The sequence below is a fragment of the Trachypithecus francoisi genome, unplaced genomic scaffold (genome assembly GCF_009764315.1).
Source record: "Trachypithecus francoisi isolate TF-2019V2 unplaced genomic scaffold, Tfra_2.0 Lachesis_group11, whole genome shotgun sequence".
Lineage (NCBI taxonomy): Eukaryota > Metazoa > Chordata > Mammalia > Primates > Cercopithecidae > Trachypithecus > Trachypithecus francoisi.
In genome coordinates, this window is record NW_022681456.1 from 22,680,430 (window position 1) to 22,707,838 (window position 27,409).

Below are 27,409 nucleotides of genomic sequence, written 5' to 3' on the forward strand. Positions count from 1 at the left end.
CAGCTGGCTTGCCCTCTTCTAAGCAGCCTCTGAACTTGGGTTTCTTAACCTCAGCGCTGTTGCCATTTGAGGCCTTATGAGTCTTTGGGGTAGAGCTCTCCTGCAGGGAGGAAGATGGTGGGCAGCACTGCGGGTCTTTACCCGCTTACATGCAAGTAGCATTCCCTTAACATACCCAAAACTGAATTCATGGTCCTACTAAGCCCTGAATCTACTCCAAACCTAAGACCTCCCTGGATATCTTTTTCCTTAACCCCCATAACCAATCCATCACCAAGTCCTGCTAGTTTTGGCTCCTAAATGAACTATTTCAGCCACCTCTCTCCACTTCTCATCTAAGTAATCACTGTCTCTCAGATGCTACAATTGGGTGACTATTGCCTCACTGAAGCCCGTTTTTCATATAACACTAGCGGCTCAAGTCATCTGGTCAACATTCAGCTCTGTCAGCCCTCCCAGATAAAGCCATTCAAATATTTTAAATACCCAGGTACTTTGGCCGTTTGCACAGCTTCCAGGACTCTCCAACATGATCTGGGCTCTTACCAAGCACTCTAGCCTCCCTTGTGCCACCGTCTCCCTCTGGCTCTGATCTCCAACCACAGTGGCCATCCCTCAGCTCCTTCAAGTCTCCAGGCTCCTTCCCCTGCCAGGGCCTTTGCACAGGCTGCCCTCCCTGAGCTCTACCCCCACCCCCATGCCCTCATCCTTTCCAGCTCCGCTCAAACACCAGTTTCAAGGGGAAGATGTTCTGACCTGGATTAAGGCAGTACATACCATTAAGTCTTCTCCAAGCACCCTGAACTTCTCCTTTATTGAACTAAACACAGCCTTTTAAAAATTATATATTTAGTCATGTGACTGTGTTATACCTATACCCTAGTCCCGATACCTGATACCCACTCTAGTCTCTAAATAAGTTGAGGAAGCTTGTTTATTTTGTTCACTGTAGTATCCCTAGCATGGCTGTCTAGGACACAACTCTCAAGAAATATTTGGAGCTGCACGGTACCACAAGAGAACAAATGAATGAGCCCTGTTCTTGGGTCATCGTCACGTCTCAGAAGGTGAAGATGCCCTCTGCAAGGCTTGCCTTGCAGCTGTTGGACCTGCTCCCCAGACAGCTGTGATATTAGCTGTGGTAGGCAAGATAATGGTTCCTAAAGAGGTCCATATACTAAGCCCATGAACCTCTGAAGATGTTATGTCACACTGCAAAGAGGAATTAAGGTAGCAGTTGGAATTAAGGTTTCTAATTGCTGATGTGGAATAGCCAGGCAGGCCCAATGTAATCAATCACAGAGATCCTTAGAAATGGAAGAGGGAGACAGGAGAGTTAAGGTCAGAGTGCGGCTGTGTGGAAGAAAACAGCCATTGCTGATTTTGAAGCTGGAAAAGAACTACAAAGCAAAGAATGGAAGTGGCCTCTAGAAGCTGGAAAAGGCAAGAAAGCAGATTCTCCCCCAGAGTCTCCTGAAGGGAACACAGCTCTGATGACACGTTGATTTTAGCCCAGTGAGACCCAATTAAGACTTCCAAACCTCAGAACTGTAAGATACTCAATTCATGTTGTTTCAAGCCACTAAATTTGTGGCAATTTGTTAGAGGGTCATTGGGAAACTAGCATACTCATCTGGCCATAATGGGAAGCATGGTTTTTCTTTTTCTTTTTTTTTTTTTGAGACGCAGTCTCGCTCTGTCACCCAGGCTGGAGTGCAGTAGCGCGATCTCAGCTCACTGCAAGCTCCGCCTCCCGGATTCATGCCATTCTCCTGCCTCAGCCTCTCGAGTAGCTGGGACTACAGGCGCCCGCCACCACACCCAGCTAATTTTTAGTATTTTTAGTAGAGATGGGGTTTCACCGTGTTAGCCAGGATGGTCTTGATCTCCTGACCTTGTGATCTGCTTGCCTTGGCCTCCCAAAGTGCTGGGATTACAGGCATGAGCCACCGTGTCCAGCCAATTGGAGGCATGGTTTCAATTGCCTCTAAAGAGTCTAGTCTTCACCAAGGTCAAGATCCTAAGGCTAGAAAAAACCTAAATATAGCACCTGTGCCTGTCCATGTACATCATCACGTGCAAATAGCTCTTGATAATGTTTGTGGTGCTGTATGAGACTCGAAAGCTGAAGTTTTCTTTAATCTTTGAGAGCTGCCCTGAATTTGCTACTGTCTTAAACACTATTTGCTACCCTCCCTTGTCCCCACCTTCAGCCTATGAGTCTCATATGGCTGGATAATGGGGCCCTTCTCCATGTCTAGTAATCTAATGGAGGAACCTTGAGAACACCCATGCAACCAGAAATTAACCTCAAATCCAATATGATTGGGTAAGAAGAGAGTTATAAAATCTTTTTTTTTTTACTAATATACATATTGTCCCTATTTTGATGCCCCCGAGAGCCATGTATAACTTCTGGTTTAAACTTAATGAAAAATCCACAGCGGGTCAGGTGAGGTGGCTCATGCCTATAATCCCAGACTTTGGGACGCCAAGACAGGTGGATCACCTGAGGTCAGGAGTCCGGGACCAGCCTGGCCAACACAGTGAAACCCTGGCTCTATCAAAAAATACAAAAATTAGCTGGGCATGGCCAGGTGCGGTGGCTCATGCCTATAATCCCAGCACTTTGGGAGGCCAAAGTGGGCAGATCACTTGAGGTCAGGAGTTTGAGACCAACCTGGGCAACACAGTAAAACCCCACCTCTACCAAAAAATACAAAAATTAGCTGGGAGTGGTGGCATATGCCTGTAATCTCAGCTACTTGGGAGGCTGATGCAGGAGAATCGCTTGAACCCAGGAGGCAGAGGTTGCAGTGAGCCAAGATCATGCCACTGCACTCCAGCCTGGGTGATAGATTAAGATTCTGACTCAAATAGAAAAGAAAAAAAAAAATCCACAGCAGAAAAAGCCACTGGTCATTGTTTAGAATATGGCGATATCTATCATAATTTAATTTTGAAAATTCTCGTTCCTAAATTAGCACACCTCGCATATACTTCTTTTTTAAAATAAACTGAATTAAAATTGATCTCATTTGGGAATTCTGTGATATCACCCGAGGATATCCCAAGGCAGAGCAGAAGCTGTGCCAATTCCTGGCTCTGCACTAGGAACACAGAGGTAAGATTCAGGTATGCCCTCGGGGAGCTCCTACTCTGCCTAGTGGTGTAAGAGTACACATAAAGAATTATCGTGTGGCATAATAACGAATGAATACAGCCAGACGCAGTGGCTCACGCCTGTAATCCCAACACGTTGGGAGGCCGAGGAGAGCGGATCACCTGAGGTAAGGAGTTCAAGAGCAGCCTGGCCAACGTGGTAAAACCCTGTCTCTACTAAAAATACAAAAATTAGCTGGGTGTGGTGGCAGGCGCCTGCAATCCCAGCTATTCGGGAGGCTGAGGCAGGAGAATTGCTTGAACCTGGGAGGCAGAGGTTGCAGTGAGCCAAGATAGCACCACTGCACTCCAGCCTGGGCGACAGAGTGAAACTCCATTTCAAAAAAAATAAAAAATTTAAAAATAACGAAGGAATAGGATGAACAAAACGCTCTGACTAGAATTAGAAGGCTTCAAAAGGAGAAGTGTCATTTGAGCCAGGCCTTGAAGGGTGGATAAAAGTTTGAAAGGGCTACATCTGTGTAGTGTGGGTAAAAAATAAAATTAGAAGTTTGAAAGGTAGAGAAGAAAGAAATATGATCACCCCAGGGTGTAGGAACAACAGCAGGAGCAAAAGTAAAACACAAAAGTGTGTGCCACACCTTTCCACTAGGATCAGGAACTAAAAAAGGAGCTCCCTCATTCCACTGCTACGCAGCATCGTACTTAATGCAGCTGAAGAGATAAATTGCAGGCATTAAAGAATAAAACAATTTCTATATCAAATGATAGATAGTATGCCTAGAAAACCTGAGAGAATCAATGATTAATGGAAACAATAACATAATTCAGCAAGGTAGCAGGGTATAAAATTAACACACACAAAAATAGTCTTCACATACATAATAGGCAGAGAAAATAATGGTAGAGAAAACTCCATGTACAACAGCAACAGAGATTATTTAGGAATAAACTTAGTAATAATACAGGCCGGGCACAGTGCCTCACACTTGTAATTCCAGCAGTTTGAGAGGCCAAGGCAGGAGGATTGCCTGTACCCAGGAGTTGAGTTGGAGACTAGCCTGGAAAACATGGCAAAATCCTGTCTCTGCAAAAAAAAAAAAAAAAAAATTAGCTGGGTGTGGTGGTGTGTGCCTGTAGTCCCAGCTCCTTGGGAAGATAAGGTGGGAGGATCACTTGAGCTTGGAAGGTGGAGGCTGCAGTGGGCTAAGATCGCACCACTGCACTCCAGCCTGGATGACAGAGCAAGACCCTGTCTCAAAAAATAAATAAATAAGATAAAAAAGTAAATGTACAAAACCTATACAAAGGAAACGTTAAAACACTCCTGAAAGACAAAAGTAGACTTAAACAAATGGAAACACATTGCCTATTTCTGGAAAGAATGAAAATGTCAGTTTTCCCCAAGTTAAAAATTTAAGAAAATGTGAATAATTTTGTTTGTTTTGAGACAGAGTCTTGATCTGTCGCCCAGGCCAGAGTTCAATGGCACAATCTTGGCTCACTGCAACCTCTGCCTCCAGAATTCAAGTGATTCTCCTGTCTCAGACTTCTGGGTAGCTGGGATTATAGGCACACATCACCATGCCTGGCTAATTTTTGTATTTTCAGTAGAGACAGGGTTTCACCATGTTGGCCAGGCTGGTCTGAAACTCAAGTGATCCGCCCGCCTCGGCCTCCCAAAGTGCTGGGATTACAGGCGTGAGCCACAGTACCCGGCCTGAAAATTTGAATAGATTTTTTATGGAAAAGATAAGTTGATATTGAAGTTCAAATTTAAAATAAACCTAGCTGGGTGTGGTGGCTCACTCCTGTAACCCCAGAACTTTGGGAGGCCGAGGCAGGCAGATCACCTGAGGCCAGGAGTTCAAGACCAGCCTGGCCAACATGGTGAAACTGTGTCTCTACTGAAAATACAAAAATTAACTGGGTGTGGTGGTGCACGCCTGTAATCCCTGCTACCCAGGAGTCTGAGGCAGGAGAATCACTTGAACCTGGGAGGCGGAGGTTGCAGTGAGCCAAGATTGCACTACTGCACTCCAGCCTAGGCGACAGAGTGAGACTCTGTCTCTAAATAAACAAACAAGCAAACCTTCAAGAATAGCCAGAAGAACACTGCCACAAAGACGAACCATACCAGACACTAAAACATACTCTGAAGCCTATGTAAAGTGTGGTCCAGACACATGAAGAGACAAATGGATCAGAAGAACAGAAAATAAAGTCCACAAGTGACTCAAAACAGAAAAAGAAATTTAATATATGATAAACAGGACCTTCAAATCACTAGGGCAAAGGCAGACTTCATAATAAGCGGTTCTGGGATAGCTGGGAAGCCATTTTGAAAAAGATAGAATTAGTTCTGTATTTTATGCCATGCACAAGAAGAGAAACTCCAAATGGCTCAGGATGTAAATATGAAAAAATGAAATCCCACAAGTTCTAGAAGAAAACATGGGTAAATTCCTCTTTTAACTCCATGTAGGGAAAAGCTTGCTTTCTAATTACTGACTCAAAACTCCATTGACAATTCTTAAACAGTATAAATTGGACTACATAAAATGAAAAATTTGAAGAAAGAAAAAAATGAAAAATTTTTGCATGGCAAAAAAAACCTTAAAACACAACTGATAAAGAGGGAAAAAATAAATGCACCATTTATCACAGATACAGGACTAGTATTCCTATCTATATAAAGAATGCTTATAAAAACTCAACAGAAAAATGGGAAGAGACATGAATAAACAATTCACAAAATTATAAAATGGTCTTTAAACACATGAAAAGATGCTCAACCTTACTCACAATTAGAGAAATGCAAATTAAAACCATACTGAGATAACCATTTCTGAACTATCAGCTTGGAAAAAAAAAAAATTAAAGTCAGACAACACATGCTGCTTGCCAGGCTGTGGGGAAATGGGCACTCCACTACTGCAGGCAAGGCAAACTGGCATAACTGGAGAGGAATCTGGCAGAACCTCACAGAACTATATCTGCACTCACCTTGTGAACCAGTGGTCCCACTTTTAGGAATTTACCTTGAAAATACACTTCTGGTGATATAAAAATATATGTGTAAAAAATTATTCATTGCGGCTTTGTTTGTAAATGTAAATAAAATACTGGTGAAGGAATCTAAATGCCCAGATATGGGAGAATGGTTGAATTAACTATGGTACATTCACATGTGAAACACAATGCGGCTATTAGGGGAAAAAAAGAACCCAGGATGGAGTGATTTCTAGTATACGCTCTCAAGTACAAAAAGCAAAGTGGAAAATTGAATTTATAGTGTAAAAAAAAAAGAAGAAAGTGCCAGGCGCGGTGGCTCAAGCCTGTAATCCCAGCACTTTGGGAGGCTGAGACGGTCAGGAGAGGTCAGGAGATCGAGACCATCCTGGCTAACACGGTGAAACCCCGTCTCTACTAAAAAAATACAAAAAGCTAGCCGGGCGAGGTGGTGGGCGCCTGTAGTCCCAGCTACTCGGGAGGCTGAGGCAGGAGAATGGCGTAAACCCGGGAGGCGGAGCTTGCAGTGAGCTGAGATCCGGCCACTGCACTCCAGCCTGGGCGACAGAGCGAGACTCCGTCTCAAAAAAAAAAAAAAAGAAAGTGTATATGTATCTGCTCATTTGTGTAAAAAGAAACACAGAAATGATAAATGAGAAACTAGGGCGGGCACAGTGGCTCACGCCTATAATCCTAGCTAGCACTTTGGGAGGCTGAGGCAGATGGATCACCTGAGGTCAAGAGTTCGAGACCAGCCTGGCCAAAATGATGAAACCACGTGTCTACAAAAATTAGCTGGGCGTGGTGGTGCACAATTGTAATCCTAGCTACTCGGGAGGCTGAGGCATGAGAATTGTTTGAACCTGGGAGGCAGATGTTGCAGTGAGCCCAGATCACACCACTGCACTCCAGCCTGGGCAAAACAGCAAGACTCCATCTTAAAAAAAAAAAAAAAAGGAAACTAATGAGATTTATTCTCTACAAGGGGGTGTAGCACAGAGTAGAAAAGAGAGAGGAAGTAACACTGCTTTGTATAGTTCTGACTTTTAGGACCGTGTTAATGGTTCAGCACTCAAAGCAGCAAATAAACACAATCAACAAGGATTTGTGGAGAACCAAAATGGAAGACAAACAAACAAATGAAGCTAACTATATTACAAATGATTAACGTCACCATACTGAAATCTGAGTGGTGGAAGAAAAGAACTAAGCTAAGTAACTTTGAAAAACATATTTTGAATACTTTAAAGACAAGAATGTTCACAAATACTGTACTTTTAGTTGTAGATTTTTCACAGGAGTATGAGTTAGAACTTCTGAAATTATGCATTCTGGGATTTACAGTAAGTTAATAGCTAGTGGATAAAAGATAAGTTTCTCATTGTCAAACAGTTTCAAATAACGGGGAGAATAGCATGAACCCTATGGTGCTGGAATGGAATAGGAGGAATCAATATGAATTCATAGGTTTTAATGAATGTATATAAATAGATATAATAACAGATCAGTATATGTATACATGTTAATGCATACATATAATTCCTAGCTCTGCCACCTGAGAGGGCCCAGAAGCAATGAAACCCTCATACAAAAGAGCACACTTAGCACCCAGAAATTGGTCTGTATATACCACCTCCAACAAAAGGAACTAGGGTTCTTGGGAGAAACAGCTGATTCCAGAGCTGGGGCAGGGGAAGGACATACGCCAGGAATACCTGAAGGTTCCGAAAGAGTAAGGAAGTGCTCATAAATGTTGGAGACATGTCAAAGGGACATAGGCCCAACTTGAAGAGGCTCTCAGCGGCCGAATATGGTGCACTTTGAGCAACAAAACGAGTAGATTACAACCCATAGAATAAAATGAAGATCCAAGAGTACACAGTGATACAAATCACTGAGTAACACACAGGGGAGAAGACAAAGTTCTTTTTTTTTTTTTTTTTTTTTTCTGAGACAGAGTTTCACTCTTGTTGCCCAGGCTGGAGTGCAATGGCACAATCTCAGCTCACTGCAACCTCCGCCTCCCAGGTTCAAGTGATGCTCCTGCCTCAGCCTCCCTAGTAGCTGGGATTACAGGCATGTGCCACCACGCCCAGCTAATTTTGTATTTTTAGTAGAGACGGGGCTTCTCCATGTTGGTCAGGCTGGTCTCAAATTCCTGACCTCAGGTAATCTGCCCGCCTCGGCCTCTTAAAGTGCTAGGATTATAGGCATGAGCCACCGCGCCTGGCCCACAAAGTTCTTTCTTAAAGTGGGTTTCCATCTAATAAATACACAAAAAATAGAAAAATCACCGTTTTGTAAACATCACAGTAATAACTTTCTGACAAACAAGCATCAGTAGATACTTAAAAAACAAAAAACAAAAAACAGGCCAGGTGCAGTGGCTCACACCTGTAATCCCAGCACTTTGGGAGGCCAAGGCGGGTGGATCACAAGGCCAGGAGTTCAAGACCAGCCTGGCCAAGATGGTGAAACCCCATCTCTACTAAAAACTACAAAAGTTAGCCAGGCGTGGTGGCAGGCGCCTGTAATTCCAGCTACTCGAGAGGCTGAGGCAGGAGAATCACTTGAACCCGGGTGGCAGAGGTTGCAGTGAGCCGAGATCATGCCACTGCACTCCAGCCTGGGCAACACAGTGAGACTCGTCTCAAAAAAAAAAAAAAAAGTATGATGAAAACCAGGATATTTACATAGTATCAAAGTATCTCTCCACAAAATACTTACTAGTTACTAACAGAAAAACAGTAACTTTATAGTAGAGAGCTGGCAGACACCAGCTTGACCATATGATAGAAATTACCACCGCCAATATGGAGAAAAAACAACCTGTTCCTCCAGATATGATGTACAAAGAGAACCCAACATTATTATTCTGTTGAATTCTTACCAAAAATACATAGTTAAAATTTAATCATGAGGAAACACAGAAAAAAACCAAGTTAGGACATTCTACTAAAATGTCAAGGTAAAGAAGGACAAAGCAGGCTGGGCGTGGTGGCTCACACCTCTAAGCCCAGCACTTTGGGAAGCCAAGGAGAGCGGATCACTTGAGGTCAGGAGTTTGAGACCAGCCTGGCCAACATGGTGAAACCCTGTCTCTACTAAAAAACTAAAAATTGGCTGGACACAGTGGCTCATGCCTGTAATCCCAGCACTTTGGGAGGTCAAGGCGGGCGGCTCACCCGAGGTCGGGAGATCAAGTTAACACGGTGAAATCCCATCTCTACTAAAAAAATACAAAAAAAATTAGCCGGGCGTGGTGGCAGGTACCTGTATTCCCAGCTACTCAGGAGGCTGAGGCAGGAGAATTGCTTGAACCTGGGAAGTGGAGGTTGCAGTGAACCGGAGATTGCATTATTGCAATCCAGCCTGGGCGAAAGAACGAAACTCCGTCTTAAAGAAAAAAAAAAAAAAAAAAAAAGAAGAAGAAGAAGAAAGTCTTAAAGGCAGAGTAATAATCAAAATATCTGAAGTGATTATCTCTTGTTTGTATTTTCTGATTTTTGTTCAATGAAATGATCATTGTACTGTTATACTGAATATTAAATGTTGAGGCCCTGTAATCCAGCACTTTGGGAGGCCGAGACGGCGGATCACGAGGTCAGGAGATCGAGACCATCCTGGCGAACACGGTGAAACCCGTCTCTACTAAAAAATACAAAAAACTAGCCGGGCGAGGTGGCAGGCGCCTGTAGTCCCAGCTACTCGGGAGGCTGAGGCAGGAGAATGGCGTAAACCTGGGAGACGGAGCTTGCAGTGAGCTGAGATCCGGCCACTGCACTCCAGTCGGGCGACAGAGCGAGACTCTGCCTCAAAAAAAAAAAAAAAAAAAAAAAAAAAAAATGTTGAGGCCAGGTGCAGTGACTCATGCCTGTAATCCCAGCACTCTGGGAGGCCAAGGCAGGCAGATCATTTGAGGTCAGAAGTTTGAGACCAGCCTGGCCAACCATATCCGGCTAATTTTTGTATTCTCAGTAGAGACAGAGTTTCACCATGTTGGCCAGGATGGTCTTGATCTCTTGACCTTATGATCTGCCCACCTTGGCCTCCCAAAATGCTGGGATTACAGACATGAGCCACCACGCCTGGCCAACCTAAGAGTTTTAAAAGCAAGAGAGTGATAAGTAACAATAATAATTTTTTTTTTTTTGGGGGGGCCGGGCGTGGTGGCTCAAGCCTGTAATCCCAGCACTTTGGGAGGCCGAGACGGGCGGATCACGAGGTCAGGAGATCAAGACCATCCTGGCTAACACAGTGAAACCCCATCTCTACTAAAAAATACAAAAAACTAGCCGGGCGTGGTGGCGGGCGCCTGTAGTCCCAGCTACTCGGGAGGCTGAGGCAGGAGAATGGCGTAAACCTGGGAGGCGGAGCTTGCAGTGAGCTGAGATCCGGCCACTGCACTCCAGCCCGGGCGATAGAGCAAGACTCCGTCTCAAAAAAAAAAAAAAATAATAATAATAATAATGTTTTTTTTTTTTTTTTACACAGAGTCTTGCTTTGTCGCCCAGGCTAGAGTGCAATGGCACGATCTTGGCTCACTGCAACCTCCACCTCCCGGGTTCAAGTGATTCTCCTGCCTCAGCCTCCCAAGTAGCTGGGATTACAGGTGACCGCCACCACACCCAGCTTATTTTTGTATTTTTAGTAGAGATGGGGTTTTACCATCTTGGCCAGGATGGTCTTGAACTCCTGCCCTCGTGATCTGCCCGCTTCTGCCTCCCAAAGTGCTGGTATTACAGGCGTGAGACACTGTGCTCAGCCAATAACTAAATTTTATCAAGCACTGACCATGTGCCTGTTACACCTTTAGCTCAATTTTTACAATTCCATTTAGTGGGCATAATTATTATTATCCCCATTTTACTAAGGAAACTGAGGGCAAAATAAATAACTTGTCCAAGTTACAGTTAATACGTGGTAAGAGAGAGGTTTGAACCTTGGAATGTGAACTCTAGAGCCAGGGCTCTGAACCCCTGGGACTCAATGTAGACCTCAGGTTTGGACAAAAATCTATGAGTACACTGTCGAAGAGAAGCAGGGTGAAGGAGAACAGAGGCACAGAGGACGGCAGGAAGCCCATGGAAGTTCAGGCAGAACACGATAAGGGTCTATATCATTTACCCATAATGTAATTTCAGCTTTGGAGGAGTTTGCCCCATTAAGGCAAATAATTCCCTTTAAAATAGAGCCTTCTTTCAAGAATTTGGTGACACAATAGGAAATTTGGAGTAAAGAGTGCTGTAATGGTGCTCATGGAGCTTAAAGTTCTAAATGTCATTTTCTCTAGCAAAGAAACTGGCAATCTTAGTGAATTTCAGGGACCTGAAGCAGCAGGAAAATGATTTCTGTTGTTGCCTGTGAAAAAGTAAGCACAATATGTGTGACTAGAAAAATACGAGGGGACAGTGCTTTTGTACAATGAGAACACAGATTTTAGTTTTCACTTTATGGCCAACTTAGTAACATACAGGAAGAGAAAATTGCCCTAAGTTTTGGGCATATAACAAGTACTCAGTAAAACACTTATGGTATCAAACTGAGTAAGTCCAGTTTACTAATCAAATTCTGCCCTAAAAGTCATATACAGCGTAACATGGTGAATTTTTTATTTTTTTAAGAGACAGGGTCTCACTCTGTTGCCAGGGCTGAAGTGCAATTGTGCGATCATAGCTCACTGAAGCCTTGAACTACTGGGCTCAAGAGATCCTCCCACTTCAGCCTCCTCAGCAGCTAGGTCTACAGCCACCACATCTGGCTACTATTTAAATTTCTGTAGAGATGGGGTCTCACTCTGTCGCTCAGGCTGTTCTTGAACTCGTGGCCTCAAGAGATCTTCCCTCCTTGGCCTTCCAAAGGGCTGGGGTTACGGCGTGAGCCACTGTACCCAGCCAAGATGGTGATGGTAACTTTCAAAAATATTATTTCTGCTTTCAAATTTCTAATTCTCACTAAGAAACTCATATTTCCAAATCAACAATAACAACAGCAAAACAAGCTTGAACAAAACATTAAACAAGTAAAATTAGGATTATCAATATTTGAGATACTTCAGTTTTTTATACATTGTTTACCTTCAGTAGATTTGTAAGGTTTAACACTACAGCATTCTGTGAAGCTTATCATCTATCTTATAGAATAAGATGTTATTAACTGGGACTCCATTATGAAGGAATTTGTGATATTTGTTGGGATGAAATTTACATTTGTACTATTACGAATACAAGATTTACCAAACAAATTTGAAAAGTAAAATTAGAAGGAAATATTTTAGGAAACAAATTATATGACCTCAACATATTATTGTTATTCAAGATAGAATATACCATAAGCAATCATAATTTATTATTGGAAACAAGTGACCCAAATCTCTACTTAAATATGCTTTATTAGAAATTACTGACTGAACAATTTAACTATTTTCTATTGATATTCCGTAAATCAGACTTTTCTCTATCAGACTTTTCTTCAGTCTATAATTCAGACTAGCTTCACTTTTCCCCTATCAAAAAATAAGAAAATAAATTTTCAGAACATGGCCGGGTGGGGATTGGGGAAGAAGACTGCAAAGGGAGACAGATGAGAATTCTTGACTGAGATGTGGTTGAATCTCAACGCTTTTATTTTACCTTTCTGAGACACAGAGACCCTGGCACTTCCTCTGTGTTGCTGACACTGTTTTCTGATACTTCACTGACATCTCCATTCACTCTTTTCATTGCAGGGCTTCCACAGTTTTCCAGTGCAGAGATGTTTGTGAGAGTCTCCTTAGGATAAAGCCTTCTTGGTGCTGCTTTTCTTGAAATACATTCCAGGGCCTGGCTGGTTACATTTTTGCCAGCCTTTTTTTTAATCAGATCTGACCTGAGGTATTAATAGGCATTAAATGAATGAACTGTTTATTGTGAAATATATTTTTTATATAACTAATGGACAATGTGGGATGACAATGATACCACTGGATTAGGGAATATATTGAAATACATGGAACTAAATTGTTGCTGGTTAAAATTTATATATATGATGATTTGTAAGTTCTCTTGACAGACGAATCTTTCAGTACAAGCAACTCACTGTGCATAGAATATCTTGTGATATGGTAACAGGAGCAAGTTAGAGGAAAAGTCAAGCAAATTACTATACATCTATTATGATAAAATTGTGTACAGTCATTGAGAATCATGTTTTTGGCCGGACACAGAGGCTCACGCCTATAATCCCAACACTTTGGGAAGCCAAGGTGGGTGGATCATGAGGCCAAGAGTCCAAGACCAGCAGAGCCAAGATGGTGAAACCTCGTCTCTACTAAAAATGCAAAAAAATTAGCCGGGTGAGGCGGAGGTTGCAATGAGCTGAGATGGCGCCACTGCACTCCAGCCTGGGTGACAAAGTAAGACTCTGACTCAAAAAAAGAAAAAGAAAAAGAAAAATCATGTTTTCAAGTCATTATCAGTGATATTGAAACATATCCGCAATACCAAAACCGCATATGCTCTATGATCCTAATCTTGTTTTAAAATACAAATATAGATAGACTAGGGGAAGTGGCTCACTCACATCTGTAATCCTAGCACTCTGGGAGGCTGAGGCAGGCAGACTGCTTGAGCCCAGGACTTAAGAGACCAGTCTGGGCAACATGGTAAAACCCAATCTCTACAAAAAACACAAAAATTAGCTGGGTATGGTGGCAGGTGCCTGTAGTCCTGGTTACTTAGGAGGCTGAGGTGGAATGCTTGAGCCTGGGAGGTTGAGACTATGGTGAGCCATGATTATGCTACTGCACTCCAGCCTGGGTGACAGAGTGAGACCTTGTCTCAAAAAATTTTTTTAAAAATTTGAAAATACAAGTATACACAAAATTAAGTCTGAAAGAAAATGCAGTGAGCCAGAATGTTAACAGTGGCTATCTCTGGGTGATACAATTATGAGTAAGTTTTATTTTCTTCTTTGTACTTTTCTCTATTTCCCAAATTTCCCGAAATAACTTTTACAATAAAGCATCCTTCTTCCCCCAAAAGAAATTAAGAAAGAAAAAAAAGTCAGGCGCAGTGGCTCACACCTCTAATCTCAGTGCTTTGGGAGGCTGAGGTGGGTGGATCATGAGGTCAGGAGTTCGAGACCAGCCTGATCAACATAGTGAAACCCCGTCTCTACTAAAAATACAAAAATTAGCCAGGCGTGGTAGTGCACACCTGTCATCCCAGCTACTAGGGAGGCTGAGACAGGAGAATTGCTTGAACCCAGCGGGTGGAGGTTTCAGTGAGCTGAGATCGTGCCACTGCACTCCAGCCTGGGCAACAAAGTGAGACTCTGTCTCAAAAAAAAGAAAGAAAGAAAGAAAGAAAGCAATGGCTATCCCTATATCTGAGCAAAAGTTCTAGGAAGTGAATATAGACTTTCCTATGAAAACATTATGTTAGGCCAGGCGCGGTGGCTCAAGCCTGTAATCCCAGCACTTTGGGAGGCCGAGACGGGTGGATCACGAGGTCAGGAGATCGAGACCATCCTGGCTAACACGGTGAAACCTCGTCTCTACTAAAAATAATACAAAAAACTAGCCGGGTGAGGTGGCGGGCGCCTGTAGTCCCAGCTACTCGGGAGGCTGAGGCAGGAGAATGGCGTAAACCCGGCAGGCGGAGCTTGCAGTGAGCTGAGATGTGGCCACCGCACTCCAGCCCGGGTGACAGAGCGAGACTCCGTCTAAAAAAAAAAAAAAAAGAAAACACTATGTTATTATTAAAAAAAAAAACAACTAAAGGCCCAATGTGGTGACTCACACCTGTAAACCCAGCACTTTGGGAGGCTGAAGTAGGTGGATGGCTTGAGCCCAGAAGTTTGAGACCAGCCTGGGAAACATGGTGAAACCTGTCTCTACAAAAAAAAAAAAAAATACAAAAAATTAGCTGGGTGTGGTGGCACATGCCTATGGTCCCAGCTACTTGGGAGGCTGAGGTGGGAGGATCACTTGAGCTACAGAAATGGAGGCTGCAGTGACTCGAGTTTGCGCCACAGCACTCAAACCTGGGCAATGGGAGTGAGACCTTGTCTAAAACAATAACAACAACAACAAATAAAAACCTAAAAATTGGAATTGAGTTCTGGGACACAACACAGATAAACCAGACAGTCTTGTTCAATTCTGATCAGAGGAGAAAAAGCAAATATCTGACACAAAGATTGGTGATGTTTCTATGCTACAGGTAAGCTTCACTACAGCTCTTCCGTATTCAGCCAAAATTTGTTATCTAATATTTCGCTCCTCAATTGTTTCCTGAGCGAATGCCAGTGAATTACTTCAGAATAAGATTATGACGGCTTGTCCCAATTAATAAAGAAGTTAAAACACAGTCTTACCTTTTTCGTTTCTGTGAAAGACACAGTGACTGTGGTGAAGATGCTCTACTTGGCTCATCAGCTAATGTGGCCAAAATAAAGTTAGCTTCCACTAACATATCATCAATACTTAAAGCCAGAGGTCTAAAAAAGCCAAGTCAGAGCAACAGTGATACTCATTTTCTGATGGACATTAGAAACACATTAGAAATGATACTTAATTCTGGACTAAAAAGAAACAGGGGAGGCCGAGGCAGGTGGATCACCTGAGGTCACGAGTTTGAGACCAGCCTGACCAACATGGAGAAACCCTGTCTTTACTAAAAATACAAAAAAAAAAAAAATTAGCGGGGCATGATGACACATGCCTGTAATCCCAGCTACTCGGGAGGCTGAGGCAGGAGAATCACTTGAACCTGGAAGGCGGAGGTTGCAGTGAGCCAAGATTGTAGCATTGTACTCCAGCCTGGGCAACAAAAGCGAAACTCAGTCTCAAAAAAAAAAAAAAAAAGAAACAGTAAGGCCGGGTGCGGTGGCTCACGCCTGTAATCCCAGCACTTTGGGAGGCCGAGGCCGGTGGATCTCTTGAAGTCAGGAGTTCGAGGCCAGCCTGGTCAACATGGTGAAAGCCCGTCTCTACCAAAAATACAAACATGAGCCAGGGATTACAGGTAGATGCCTGTAATCCCAGCTACTTGGGAGGCTGAGGCAGAAGAATTGCTTGAACCCGGGAGGTGGAGACTGCAGTGAGCCAAGATCATGCCACTGTACTCCAGCCTGGGCAACAGAGTGAAACGCTGTCTGAGTAAAGAAAAAAGAAAATTAAAAATGCCATGTTTCAGCATCTTTCAAAATTTTAGTTTGATAAGTATTAATAGTAAAGTTTAGGTATTCTTGAGGTGTTAATTAACTTCAAAGTGATCCAAAGGGTTTTGTTATTGATATGAAACAAACAGAAAAATTCTCAAGGACCTACTTCCCAGGAAAATCAAAATAAATGGATATAGGAGCATGTGTAGCTTCTGAAAATGTCAGTATTCCCTGAAAAAAGAAAAGCAGAAAAAACTTGAAATCCTTATTAAAAACTTACAGTGAAAATTTGAATTTTAATTTGATACAAATCTTTATTTACCTTCAATTCTTTGAAACAAAATGTTATCTCAGTGTCCATTCCAATTTGAAAGAAGTCAAACTCATCTGAGCCAACAAACATCTCACTGTACACAGCATTGCTCAAATCTGTTTAACATTATGGGAAAATAAAGAATAAAATTAGTTCCAGAGATGAATTCAGAGGAAAAAAGAAATTTTTTGGTCTCCCAAATCCCATCCCATTTCCTCCTACCCTACCTACCCTAACTCCCCAACCTGATATCTGTACGCTATTTTTAAATGCCTTTGTTCAAACAGAAATTTTATATTTTACATTTCTCTTAAACTCCCCAATGATTTAGAGTCTATAAATCCATTTCACATAAATCAAACTGTTTATGTTTAAACATCAGATTTCTTATCTAAGTTAGTTAATTTTTTTTTTTTTTTGAGACGGAGTCGCGCTCTGTCTCCCAGGCTGGAGTGCAGTGGCCGGATCTCAGCTCACTGCAAGCTCCGCCTCCCAGGTTTACGCCATTCTCCTGCCTCAGCCTCCCGAGTAGTTAATTTTTTGTTTTCTTCTTTTTGAGACAGGGTCTTGCTGTATTGCCCAGACTGTAGTGCAGTGGCATGATCACAGCTCACTGCAGCCTTGACCTCCTGGGCTCTGGTGATCCTCTGCCTCAGCCTTCCGAATAGCTAGGACTACAGACATGTGCCACTTTAATGCACATTTTTAAATGAAAGTATGATCTTACCCTACATACCATTTTATAATCTACCCAATAATATATCCTGGCTATTTTTCCATGTCAATAAGCACATTTTTATAATTATTTGTGTTTGTGTGTCAATGTTTTGTGTTTTCCACTATAAAACTGCTTCATTAAACCTCTCTGATATATGCCTTCAGAGAGAGAGGGATGTATTTATACATACACATATAACATTACTTTAATTTTATTATTACTATTATTATCATTTTTGAGATGGAGTCTCACTCTGTTGCTCAAGCTGGCGTCCAGTGGTGTGATCTCGACTCACTGCAAACTCCGCCTCCCAGGTTCAAGCAATTATCCTGCCTCAGTCCCCTGAAGTAACTGGGACTACAGACATACACCACCATGTCCAGCTAATTTTGTATTTTTAGTAGAGAAAGGGTTTTACCATGTTGGCCAGGCTGGACTCAAACCCCTGACCTCAGGTGATCAGCCCTCCTTGGCCTCCCAAAGTTCTGGGATTACAGGCATAAGCCACTGCGCCCAGCCCATTAATTTTTTTTGAGACAGGGTCTCACTGTGTTGCCCAGGCTGGAATACAGTGGCATGATCATAGCTCACTTGCAACCTTGAAATCTTGAGCTCAAGTGATCCTCTTGCCTCAGCTGCTGCAGCATGGACTACAGGTACATGCCACCATACCTGGCTAATTTTTTATTTTTGTAGAGATGGGATCTTGCTATGTTGCCCAGGCTGGTCTGAACTCCTGGCCTCAGGCAATCCTGCCTCAGCTTCCCCAAGCACCGGGATTACAGGAGTGAGCCACTGCACCTGGCCAATGTTACTTTTAATAGTTTCATAGTATTTAATTATCTTCACTTAATCTCCTGTTGTGAGATCTAAAGTATAGAAGGAGATACACCCAACTATTAAAAGTGCTTATCTCTGTATAGTGGGATATCAGGTGACTTAAAATTTTTTTTTGTATTTTTAATTTTCTTCAATGAATATCAATTATTGAAGTAGTAAGAACAAAGATTGAGTGACATATATATTTATTATTATTATTATTATTTCAGACAGAGTCTTGCTCTGTCACCAGGCTGGAGTGCAGTGGTGTGATCTCGGCTCACTGCAACCTCCGCTTCCTGGGTTCAAGCGATTCTCCTGCCTCAGTATCCCAAGTAGCTGGGACTATAGGTGAACACCACCATGACCTGCTAATTTTTTGTATTTCAGTAGAGATGGGGTTTCACCATGTTGGTCAGGATGGTCTTGATCTCCCGACCTTGTGATCCACCTGGCCTCGGCTTCCCGAAGTGCTGGGATTACAGGTGTGAGCCACTGCACCCGGCCAAATGATATATTTTTTAAAGAATCAAAAAATGTCTTAAATATACATTCATCTCCAACAAGAAGGCTCATGTCACTCCCAATATACTAGCATAGAAGTTTAATAATAAGATTAAACAACTAGATTGCCAGTCAACTGTAACTATAACTTCATTAGAAAGCTACTCACAAGGGACAGTTTCTCCTGGTTACTAAATGGCCATTTTTATTCAGAGATGGCATGATGATGCATAAAACAGACCCTTTCACTAGGCAATCTGTGACACCAGGCAAGCCAGTTTCTCTGTGTTTCAATTTTTTTTTTTTTTTTTTTGAGACAGGATCTTGCTGTGTTGCCTGGGCTGGAGTGCAGTGGCACAATCATGGCTCAAGCAATCCTTCCACCGTAGCCTACCAAGTAGCTGAGACTACAGGTGTACACCACCATGCCTGACTATTTGTCTTATGTTTTGTAAAGATGAGGTGTCACTATGTTGCCAAGGCTGGTAAGTCCCCTCAAGTGATCAGCCTCCCAAAGTGTCCAACTGCTTTGTATGTGCTTTATATGTACTTTCAATTTCTTCATATGTAAAATGGGAATAATAGTACCTACATACATTTTAGAGTTATTATGAAGATCAAATGACTTCATAAATGTAAACTATTTAGAACAGAACCTGGCACAAACTAAACACTACAATAGTCATGTGACCCAACTTAAGCCCTGGTTCTACTGGTTTTTCACTTTAAAATAATAGTTCTTTCCTTTGTATCCTCTCCTTACTGCTGTCACCAAAAACATATTATCTAAGGTCAGAGAGTCTCAAACAGCTTGTTGTTCCAAAAGACTCTAGCAAATTTTCTTTTTTATTTTATTTGAGACAAGAGTCTCTGTCGCCCAGGCAATGGAGTGCAGTGGTGCAATCTCGGCTCATTGCAACCTCCACCTCCCAGGTTCAAGCAATTCTCCCACCTCAGCCTCCTGAATAGCTGGGATTACAGGCCCGAGCCACCACGCCCAGCTAATTTTTTTATTTTTAGTAGAGATTGGTTTTCGCCATGTTGGCTAGGCTGGTCTCGAACTCCTGACCTCAGGTTATCCACCTGCCTCGGCCTCCCAAAGTGCTGGGATTACAGGCGGGAGCCACAGCACCTGGCCCCATTCTCCTAATTTTAAAATGACCTGAATTTCAAAGCCAAATATTTTAATTGCTGATTGTGTTAAACTTGTTGGATCTCTTAAAACTTTTTCCAACCTTTCTACATCTTACTGCTTTTTAGACAGGAATAAAATTATGCCACTAATATTTGCAGTATGGTTAGTAATCAAGAGACAGAAAGTAATAACCCATCAAAACACCATTTCAGATACAATCCTTACCCATTGATTCCTCATTAGAACTCTTGAGGCAAAAATTCAGTGGAGTAACAGCAAGAGTAACTTCCTCTTGACTTGATGTAAAAAGAACAATGGCATCAGCAAGCAATCTATAAAATGTAAACAACAGTATTATTTGAAAAACAAACAGAAAGACATAACTTAACTGGGACTCAAATCTCTAATCTGGAAATAATTACTTGGCCTGGGTTTATAAAAATTTACCCAAACTCCTATCTTCTTTCTTATACATAAGCTGCTATATTTTCAGCTTATTTTAAAATTATAACTTCATTTGAAGGCCAAGAGAATAGCAAAATATATCCTTAATAAAACACATGAACGCTGCAGTACAAAAAAAATTCCAGAATAAAATATCTTTAATTCTATGTTTTTGTATGCCCAGTCACTTATGCCCTAGCTCATAATGTAAAGGGAGATACTGCAAAGTGAAGCTGTTCAAAAACAACTCAGGTGAATTATGCTGGAGACCTAGATGAGGGGGCAGAGGTTTCTAGGCAGCCTGCTCTCTATATTCTTTCCCTCTGTTCCTTTCCTCGACTGTTACCCACTTTCAAGGTTCTCTTGACATCCCAAATGCCCTTTTATTCTGGCTCCTTTTTTCAAAACAGTTTTATTGAGATACAATTCCCATACAACATAATTCACAATTGAAAACTGTTTGATTTGCAATTCCCTAATGACTAATGATGTTGGGCATCTTTTCAAGTGCTTATTGCCATTTTCTTTGAAGAAATAACTATTAAAATTCTTCACTTTTTTTTTTTTTTTGAGACGGAGTCTCGCTCTGTCCACCAGGCTGGAGTGCAGTGGCGCGATCTCGGCTCACTGCAAGCTCCGCCTCCTGGGTTCAAGCCATTCTCCTGCCTCAGCCTCCTGAGTAGCTGGGACTACAGGCGCCCACCACCGCGCCTGGCTAATCTTTTGTATTTTTAGTAGAGATGGGGTTTCACCGTGGTCTCGATCTCCTGACCTTGCAATCTGCCCGCCTCGGCCTCCCAAAGTGCTGGGATTACAGGCGTGAGCCACCGCACCTGGCCTCTTTACTTATTTTTTATAGCTGGGTTGTCTTTTTTATTATTGTATTAGAAGTTCTGCACTCCTTTTGACATTGAAGTATTATTAAGATAAAAATAAAATTCTTAGAATTTATGCAATCTTGGTGTTAATATGATGTTAGACATTGGTTTAGCAGTGTTTCTTGATATCAAAATGTCAGGAATACCTACAAAATTCATTTGGGAACTTTTCCAGTGTTAAGCGGGGGCAGTTATAGAAGATACAAAATAATCTGATACAAAAAAATGACAACATGAAGGAAGGAAGGACCAGGTGGGGTAGCTCACACCTGTAATCCCAGTACTTTGGGAGGCTAAGGCAGGTGGATCACTTGAACTCAGAAGTTTGTCTCAATCAGCCTGAGCATCATGGTGAAACCCTGTCTCTACAAAAAATACAAAATTTAGCCGGGCATGGTGGCTCACACTTGTAGTCCCAGCTACTCGGGAAGCTGAGGCACAAGAATTGTTTAAACCCAGGAGGTGGAGGTTACAGTGAGCCAAGATCACATCACTGCACTCCAGCCTGGGTGACAGAGGGAGACTTTGTCTCAATAATAATAATTTAAAAACAATATGGATAAAATATATGTTGGCTCACAACGTAATGTTAATGTTTAATGCTACAGCTGAACTGAAAACTGGATGCACTTTCAAATAAAAAGTTTCAATTTTCAAATTTCAAGACAAATATGCCTCACTATCTAGGGGAAAAAACTGTTAATATTTAGGGCCAAAATCATTTCACATAAAAAATGTTAAAATTTCCTCAAGTTCTGGGTTCTAAGATTCAGAAAGGAACCATATAAATGCAACTTGATATAGAAAGCCACTGATGGGGTGTTTTTAGAACTTTCTTGGGTCGCTAAATTATTATTGCTACCCTTAGTTATTATCCACTATTATCTTTATCAAAGTTTCCTCTTGTCCCTGTATGGTGATTTCTCCAAGTCAAACTTTAGCTTAAAAAAAAAAATGTTCTGGCCGGGCGTGGTGGTGGGATCACGCCTGTAATCCCAGCACTTTGAGGGGCTGAGGCAGGTGGATCACGAGGTCAGGAGATCAAGACCATCCTGGCTAACATGGTGAAACCCCGTCTCTACTAAAAATACAAAAAAATTAGCTGGGTGCGGTGGCGGGCGCCTGTAGTCCCAGCTACTCAGGAGGCTGAGGCAGGAGATTGGTGTAAACCTGGGAGGTAGAGCTTGCAATGAGCCGAGATCACGCCACTGCACTGCAGCCTGGGCGACAGAGCAAGACTCTGTATCCAAAAAAAAAAAAAAAAAATTTTACTGACTGAAAAGCTCTAGGGCATTGATTCTTCACTCCACGATCATACTGTATTCAGGGGGAAAAAAATTGACAACAGAGAACTCATTACCTTGGTTGAATCATTAGTGTATTAGTACAAACATTCTTGTCAAAAATAACTTGCAAAGGCTGACTTTCTTGAAAACATACATTATGAGTTCTTTTAATACCTTAAAAAGAATAAAGCCACCTCTTAATAACTTTAAGTACAAAATTAACAAATTAAAGAAGTCTTTAAGTTTCACAGCCGAATTAAAGTAATAAAGTAACATCTACTATCTGGCAAGTGCATATACCTTGGAGAAGCACTATTCCTTAATTAAATGTGTTTATCGCTCCCTAGTGGACACCTAGCAATATGTCATACCTTCTGACCAATCAGGCAGGAGAGTTCCCAAATTCCTTTGAAATACAGGCAGTTTCCTCCTCCTCCTTCATTTTTTTTGTTGTTGTTAGTATATTTTTATTGATACATGGTATTTTAAAATATTTATGGGGTACATGTGGCCAGGCACGGTGGTTCATGCCTGTAATCCCAGCACTTTGGGAGGCCAAGGCGGGTAGATCAATTGAGGCCAGGAGTTCAAAACCAGCCTGGTCAACATGGCATAACCCTGTCTCTACTAAAAATACAAAAATCAGTCAGGCATGGTGGTGCACGCCTGCAATCCCAGCTACCTGGGAGGCTGAGGCACAAGAATCGCTTGCACCTGGGAGGCGGAGGTTGCCGTGGGGCAAGATCATGCCACTGTACACTCCAGCCTGGGTGACAGAGTGTGGCTCTGTCTCAAAAAGAAAAACAAAACAAAAATAAAGGGCCAGGCGCGGTGGCTCACGCATGTAATCCCAGCACTTTGGGAGGCTGAGGTGGGTGGATCATGAGGTCAGGAGATAGAGACCATCCTGGTCAACATGGTGAAACGCCATCTCTACTAAAATACAAAAAACTAGCCAAGCGTGGTGGCACGCGCCTGTAATCCCAGCTACTCAGGAGGCTGAGGCAGGAGAATCACTTGAACCCAGGAGGCGGAGGTTGCAGTGAGCCGAGATTGCACCACTGCACTCCAGTCTGGCAACATAGCGAGACTCTGTCTCAAAATAAAAAAAAAGAAAAAAGAAAAAATGTATGGGGTACATGTGACAGATATTTGGTTACATGCATAGACTGTGTAATTATCAAGCCAGGATATTTGGGGTGTGTATCACCTCAAATATTTACCATTTCTATGTGTTAAGAACATTTTAAGTCCTCTCTTCCAGCTAGGTTGAAACACAGAGTACACTGATGCTAACTTATAGTCACCCTTCTCTGCTACCCAACATTAGAACTCAATACTTCTGCCTGACTGTATGTTTGTACCCACTAACCAACCTCTCTTCATACTCACCCACACACCATTCCCAGCCTCTGGTATCTACCATTCTACTCTCTACCTCCATGAGAACAACTTTTTTAGTGTCCACATTGTGAGAACATGCAATACTTGTCTTTCTATGCCTGGCTCATTTCACTTAACATAATGACCTCTAGTTCCATCCACGCTGCTGCAAATGGCAAGATTTCATTATTTTTATGGCCAAATAGTATTCCACTGTGTACATATACTACATTTTCTTTATGCATTAGTCCACTAATAGACACTTAGGTTGATTCCATAGCTTTGCTATTATAAATGGTGCTGCAATAAACACAGGGATGTAGGTATTTCCTTGACATATTTATTTATTTTTCCTTTGGATACTCAGTAGTGGGATTGCTGTACTGTATGGTAGTTCTATTTTTAGTTTTTTGAGAAATCTCCAAAATACAGGTAGTTTCTTTTTTTTTTTTTTTTTTGAGACGGAGTCTCGCTCTATTGCCCAGGCTGGAGTGCAGTGGCCGGATCTCAGCTCACTGCAAGCTCTGCCTCCCGGGTTCACGCCATTCTCTTGCCTCAGCCTCCCGAGTAGCTGGGACTACAGGCGCCCGCCACCTCGCCCGGCTAGTTTTTTGTATTTTTTTCAGTAGAGACGGGGTTTCACCGTGTTAGCCAGGATGGTCTCGATCTCCTGACCTCGTGATCTGCCCGTCTCGGCCTCCCAAAGTGCTGGGATTACAGGCTTGAGCCACCGCACCCAGCAGGTGGTTTCTTAAATTGTGTGTAAAATAGTGATTGCAGATCACTACAGACTACAGATAATATTTCTATTACTCTCTTTTAGTACCTTCCATCCAGGACTGGTATTTCTGAAAAGGACTTTTGACAGATTTCAACATCTGGTTTGTTAATTCTATTCTTTTTTCTTTTCCTTCCCTTCTTTTCCCTCCCTCCCTCCCTCCCTCCCTTCCTTCCTCCTTTCTCTCTTTTTTTTTTTTTTGGCCAGGGTCTCGACTGCTGTGGTGTGATCTCAACTCAGCGCAACCTCCAACTCCCAGGCTCAAGTGATCCTCCCATCTCAGCCTCCCTAGTGGCTGGGACTACAGGCACACTCTACCATACCCAGCTAATTTTTGTATTTTTGCTAGAGAGAGGGTTTCTCCATGTTGCCCAGGCTGAATTATTTTCCTTTTAAAGGAAGAGGAGAGGTAGCAATAATGAGAATGAACCTATGTGCCAGGAACTGTCGCATACATATTACATACATTCTCTCTGATCCTCACAGTATCCCTATGGGGTAGCTAGGATGGCCTCACTTTCATGTCTGGGGCCTCAACTGGGACAACTGAAATGGCTAAGGCCTGTCACCTGTTCTTTCATCCTCCAAAAAGCTATTCCATGCTTGTTCTAATGCTGGTGGAAAGGTTCTTAGGGCAACAGTGGAAGCTGACAGGACTCAGCTTGGAACTCAAACATATCACTTACAGTGCATTCTACTGGTATCAAAGCAAATCTAAGGCCGGCTGAAATTCAAAACGAGGAAACATACTCCAGGTATTGAAGGGAGGGGCTGCAGATAATTTGCGACAATTTTTTTTGTGTGTGATCTACCATATAAGGAACTATTTTAGGAGCTGGAACTAGCAGAGAACAAATCAGACAAAAATCTGTCTTCACAGGGCTAACATTTTACAGAGGGGAGATAGATAGCAAGAAAATAAATGGCTAAAACAATAGGCAAGGCAGCAGGGCATACACTCTGAGGAGGAAACATGCCAGGGCTTCTGAATCATGGAGGACCTTATAGGCCATTCTGAGATCTTTGACTTTTACCCTGGGTAAAATGGGGAGCTACTGGAGAGTTCTGAGCACCGAACTGACATAATATGACCTATTTTAAAGGGATCGCTGTGACTGCTGTTTTGGCAAGACACAAAGCTCAAAAGATGACATATTTTACCTATTTAAAAAATATTTTCGGCCGGGCGCGGTGGCTCAAGCCTGTAATCCCAGCACTTTGGGAGGCCGAGGCGGGCAGATCACGAGGTCAGGAGATCGAGACCATCCTGGCTAACCCGGTGAAACCCCATCTCTACTAAAAAAAATACAAAAAACTAGCCGGGCGAGGTGGCGGGCGCCTGTAGTCCTAGCTACTCGGGAGGCTGAGGCAGGAGAATGGCGTGAACCCGGGAGGTGGAGCTTGCAGTGAGCTGAGATCCGGCCACTGCACTCCAGCCCGGGCGACAGAGCGAGACTCCGTCTCAAAAAATAGATATATATATTTTCAAGTTACTTTTGGTGGACTAGGTAATAGATGCACATAGGACAAAATGCAAAAGATATAAAAGAACAGTGAAAGTGAGTCAACCTCCATCCCTGACTCCTGCCACCCCAGAACCTCCACAGAAGCAACTACTGCTGCCAGTTTCTTAGGTGCTCTTTAGAAATAACCTATGCATATATGTTTGTTTATACCTGTATAACAAATATTTGAATCAAGTGAATATTGGTATATGCTGAGGATGTACAAGCTGAGAAGTGTCTTTTCTTTGTCATCCCCAATGCTCCATTCTTGCTTCTTGCTTTCTTCCCTTTTTCTTATAAGCACACACTAGATACCCTCAACCTGTATTTTTGCACACTGTTCCTTCCTCTTAGACTGCCTTCCCAGGCTGGGCATGGTGGCTCACACCGGTAATTCCAACATTAGGAGGCTGAGGCAGGAGGACTGCCTGGCTCAGGAGTTTGAGACCAGCTTCAGAAACATAGTGAGACCTTGTATCTACTAACATTTTTTTTTTTAATTAACCAGATGTGAAAAAAAAATTAGCCAGGTGTGGTGGGTGCACTTGCTCACTCCTGTAATCCCAGAACTTGGGAGGCTGAGGCAAGCAGACCGCTTGAGCCCAGGAGTTCAAGACCAGCCTGGGCAACATGGTGAAACCCTGTCTCTACGAACAATATAAAAAATTAGGGCTGGTCATGGTGACTTAGGCCTGTAATTCCAGCACTTTGGAAGGCCGAGGTGGGCGGATCACGAGGTCAGGAGATCGAGACCATCCTGGCTAACACGGTGAACCCATCTCTACTAAAAATACAACAAAAAATTAGCCGGGCATGGTGGCGGTCGCCTGTAGTACCAGCTACTCGGGAGGCTGAGGCAGGAGAATGGCATGAACCCAGGAGGCAGAGCTTGCAGTGAGCCCAGATGGCGCCACTGCACTCCAGCCTAGGCGACAGAGCGAGACTCCATCTCAAAAAATAAAAATAAAAATAAAAAAATTAGCCAGGCATGGTGGCACACTCCTGTGATCCCAGCTACTCAGGAGGCTGAAGTAGGAGGATCACCTGAGTCTGGGAAGTCAAGGCTGCAGTGAGCCAAGATCATGCCACTGCACTTCATCCTGCTCCATCCTGGGTGACAGAGTGAGACTTTGTTTAAAAAAAAAGAAAAGAAAAGAAAAGAAGCTGCACCCTGGATCAAACCATGGCCATGGCTCATGCCTATAATTCCAGCACTCTGGGAGGCCAAGGCAGGAGAATTGCTTGAGCCCAGGAGTTTGAGACCAGCCTGGGCAACATGATGAGACCCTGACTCTACAAAAATTAAGAACAAAAACAAAAACAAAAAATGCCTGTGACCTAATTTTGAATTTCTTGTTTACATGA

The 27,409-nt window shown here is 42.7% G+C and overlaps 1 protein-coding gene across 4 annotated transcripts in view; it reads right to left on the reverse strand.

The window, feature by feature from the left end:
* RAD9B (RAD9 checkpoint clamp component B) overlaps positions 1–27,409 on the reverse strand; it is a 39,443-nt gene that overhangs the window by 5,646 nt on the left and 6,388 nt on the right. For 3 of the 4 annotated variants that reach the window (XM_033220628.1, XM_033220627.1, XM_033220630.1), the window contains exons 5-10: positions 22,453–22,552; positions 19,996–20,102; positions 16,604–16,710; positions 16,448–16,512; positions 15,493–15,615; positions 12,768–13,002 (exon numbers count right to left, since the gene is read on the reverse strand). In XM_033220628.1, coding sequence (XP_033076519.1) covers positions 12,768–13,002; positions 15,493–15,615; positions 16,448–16,512; positions 16,604–16,710; positions 19,996–20,102; positions 22,453–22,552 — 737 coding nt within the window. Of the gene's footprint in view, positions 1–12,518; positions 12,641–12,767; positions 13,003–15,492; positions 15,616–16,447; positions 16,513–16,603; positions 16,711–19,995; positions 20,103–22,452; positions 22,553–27,409 lie in introns of those variants that run through there. The other variant, XM_033220629.1, reaches the window with a different exon arrangement.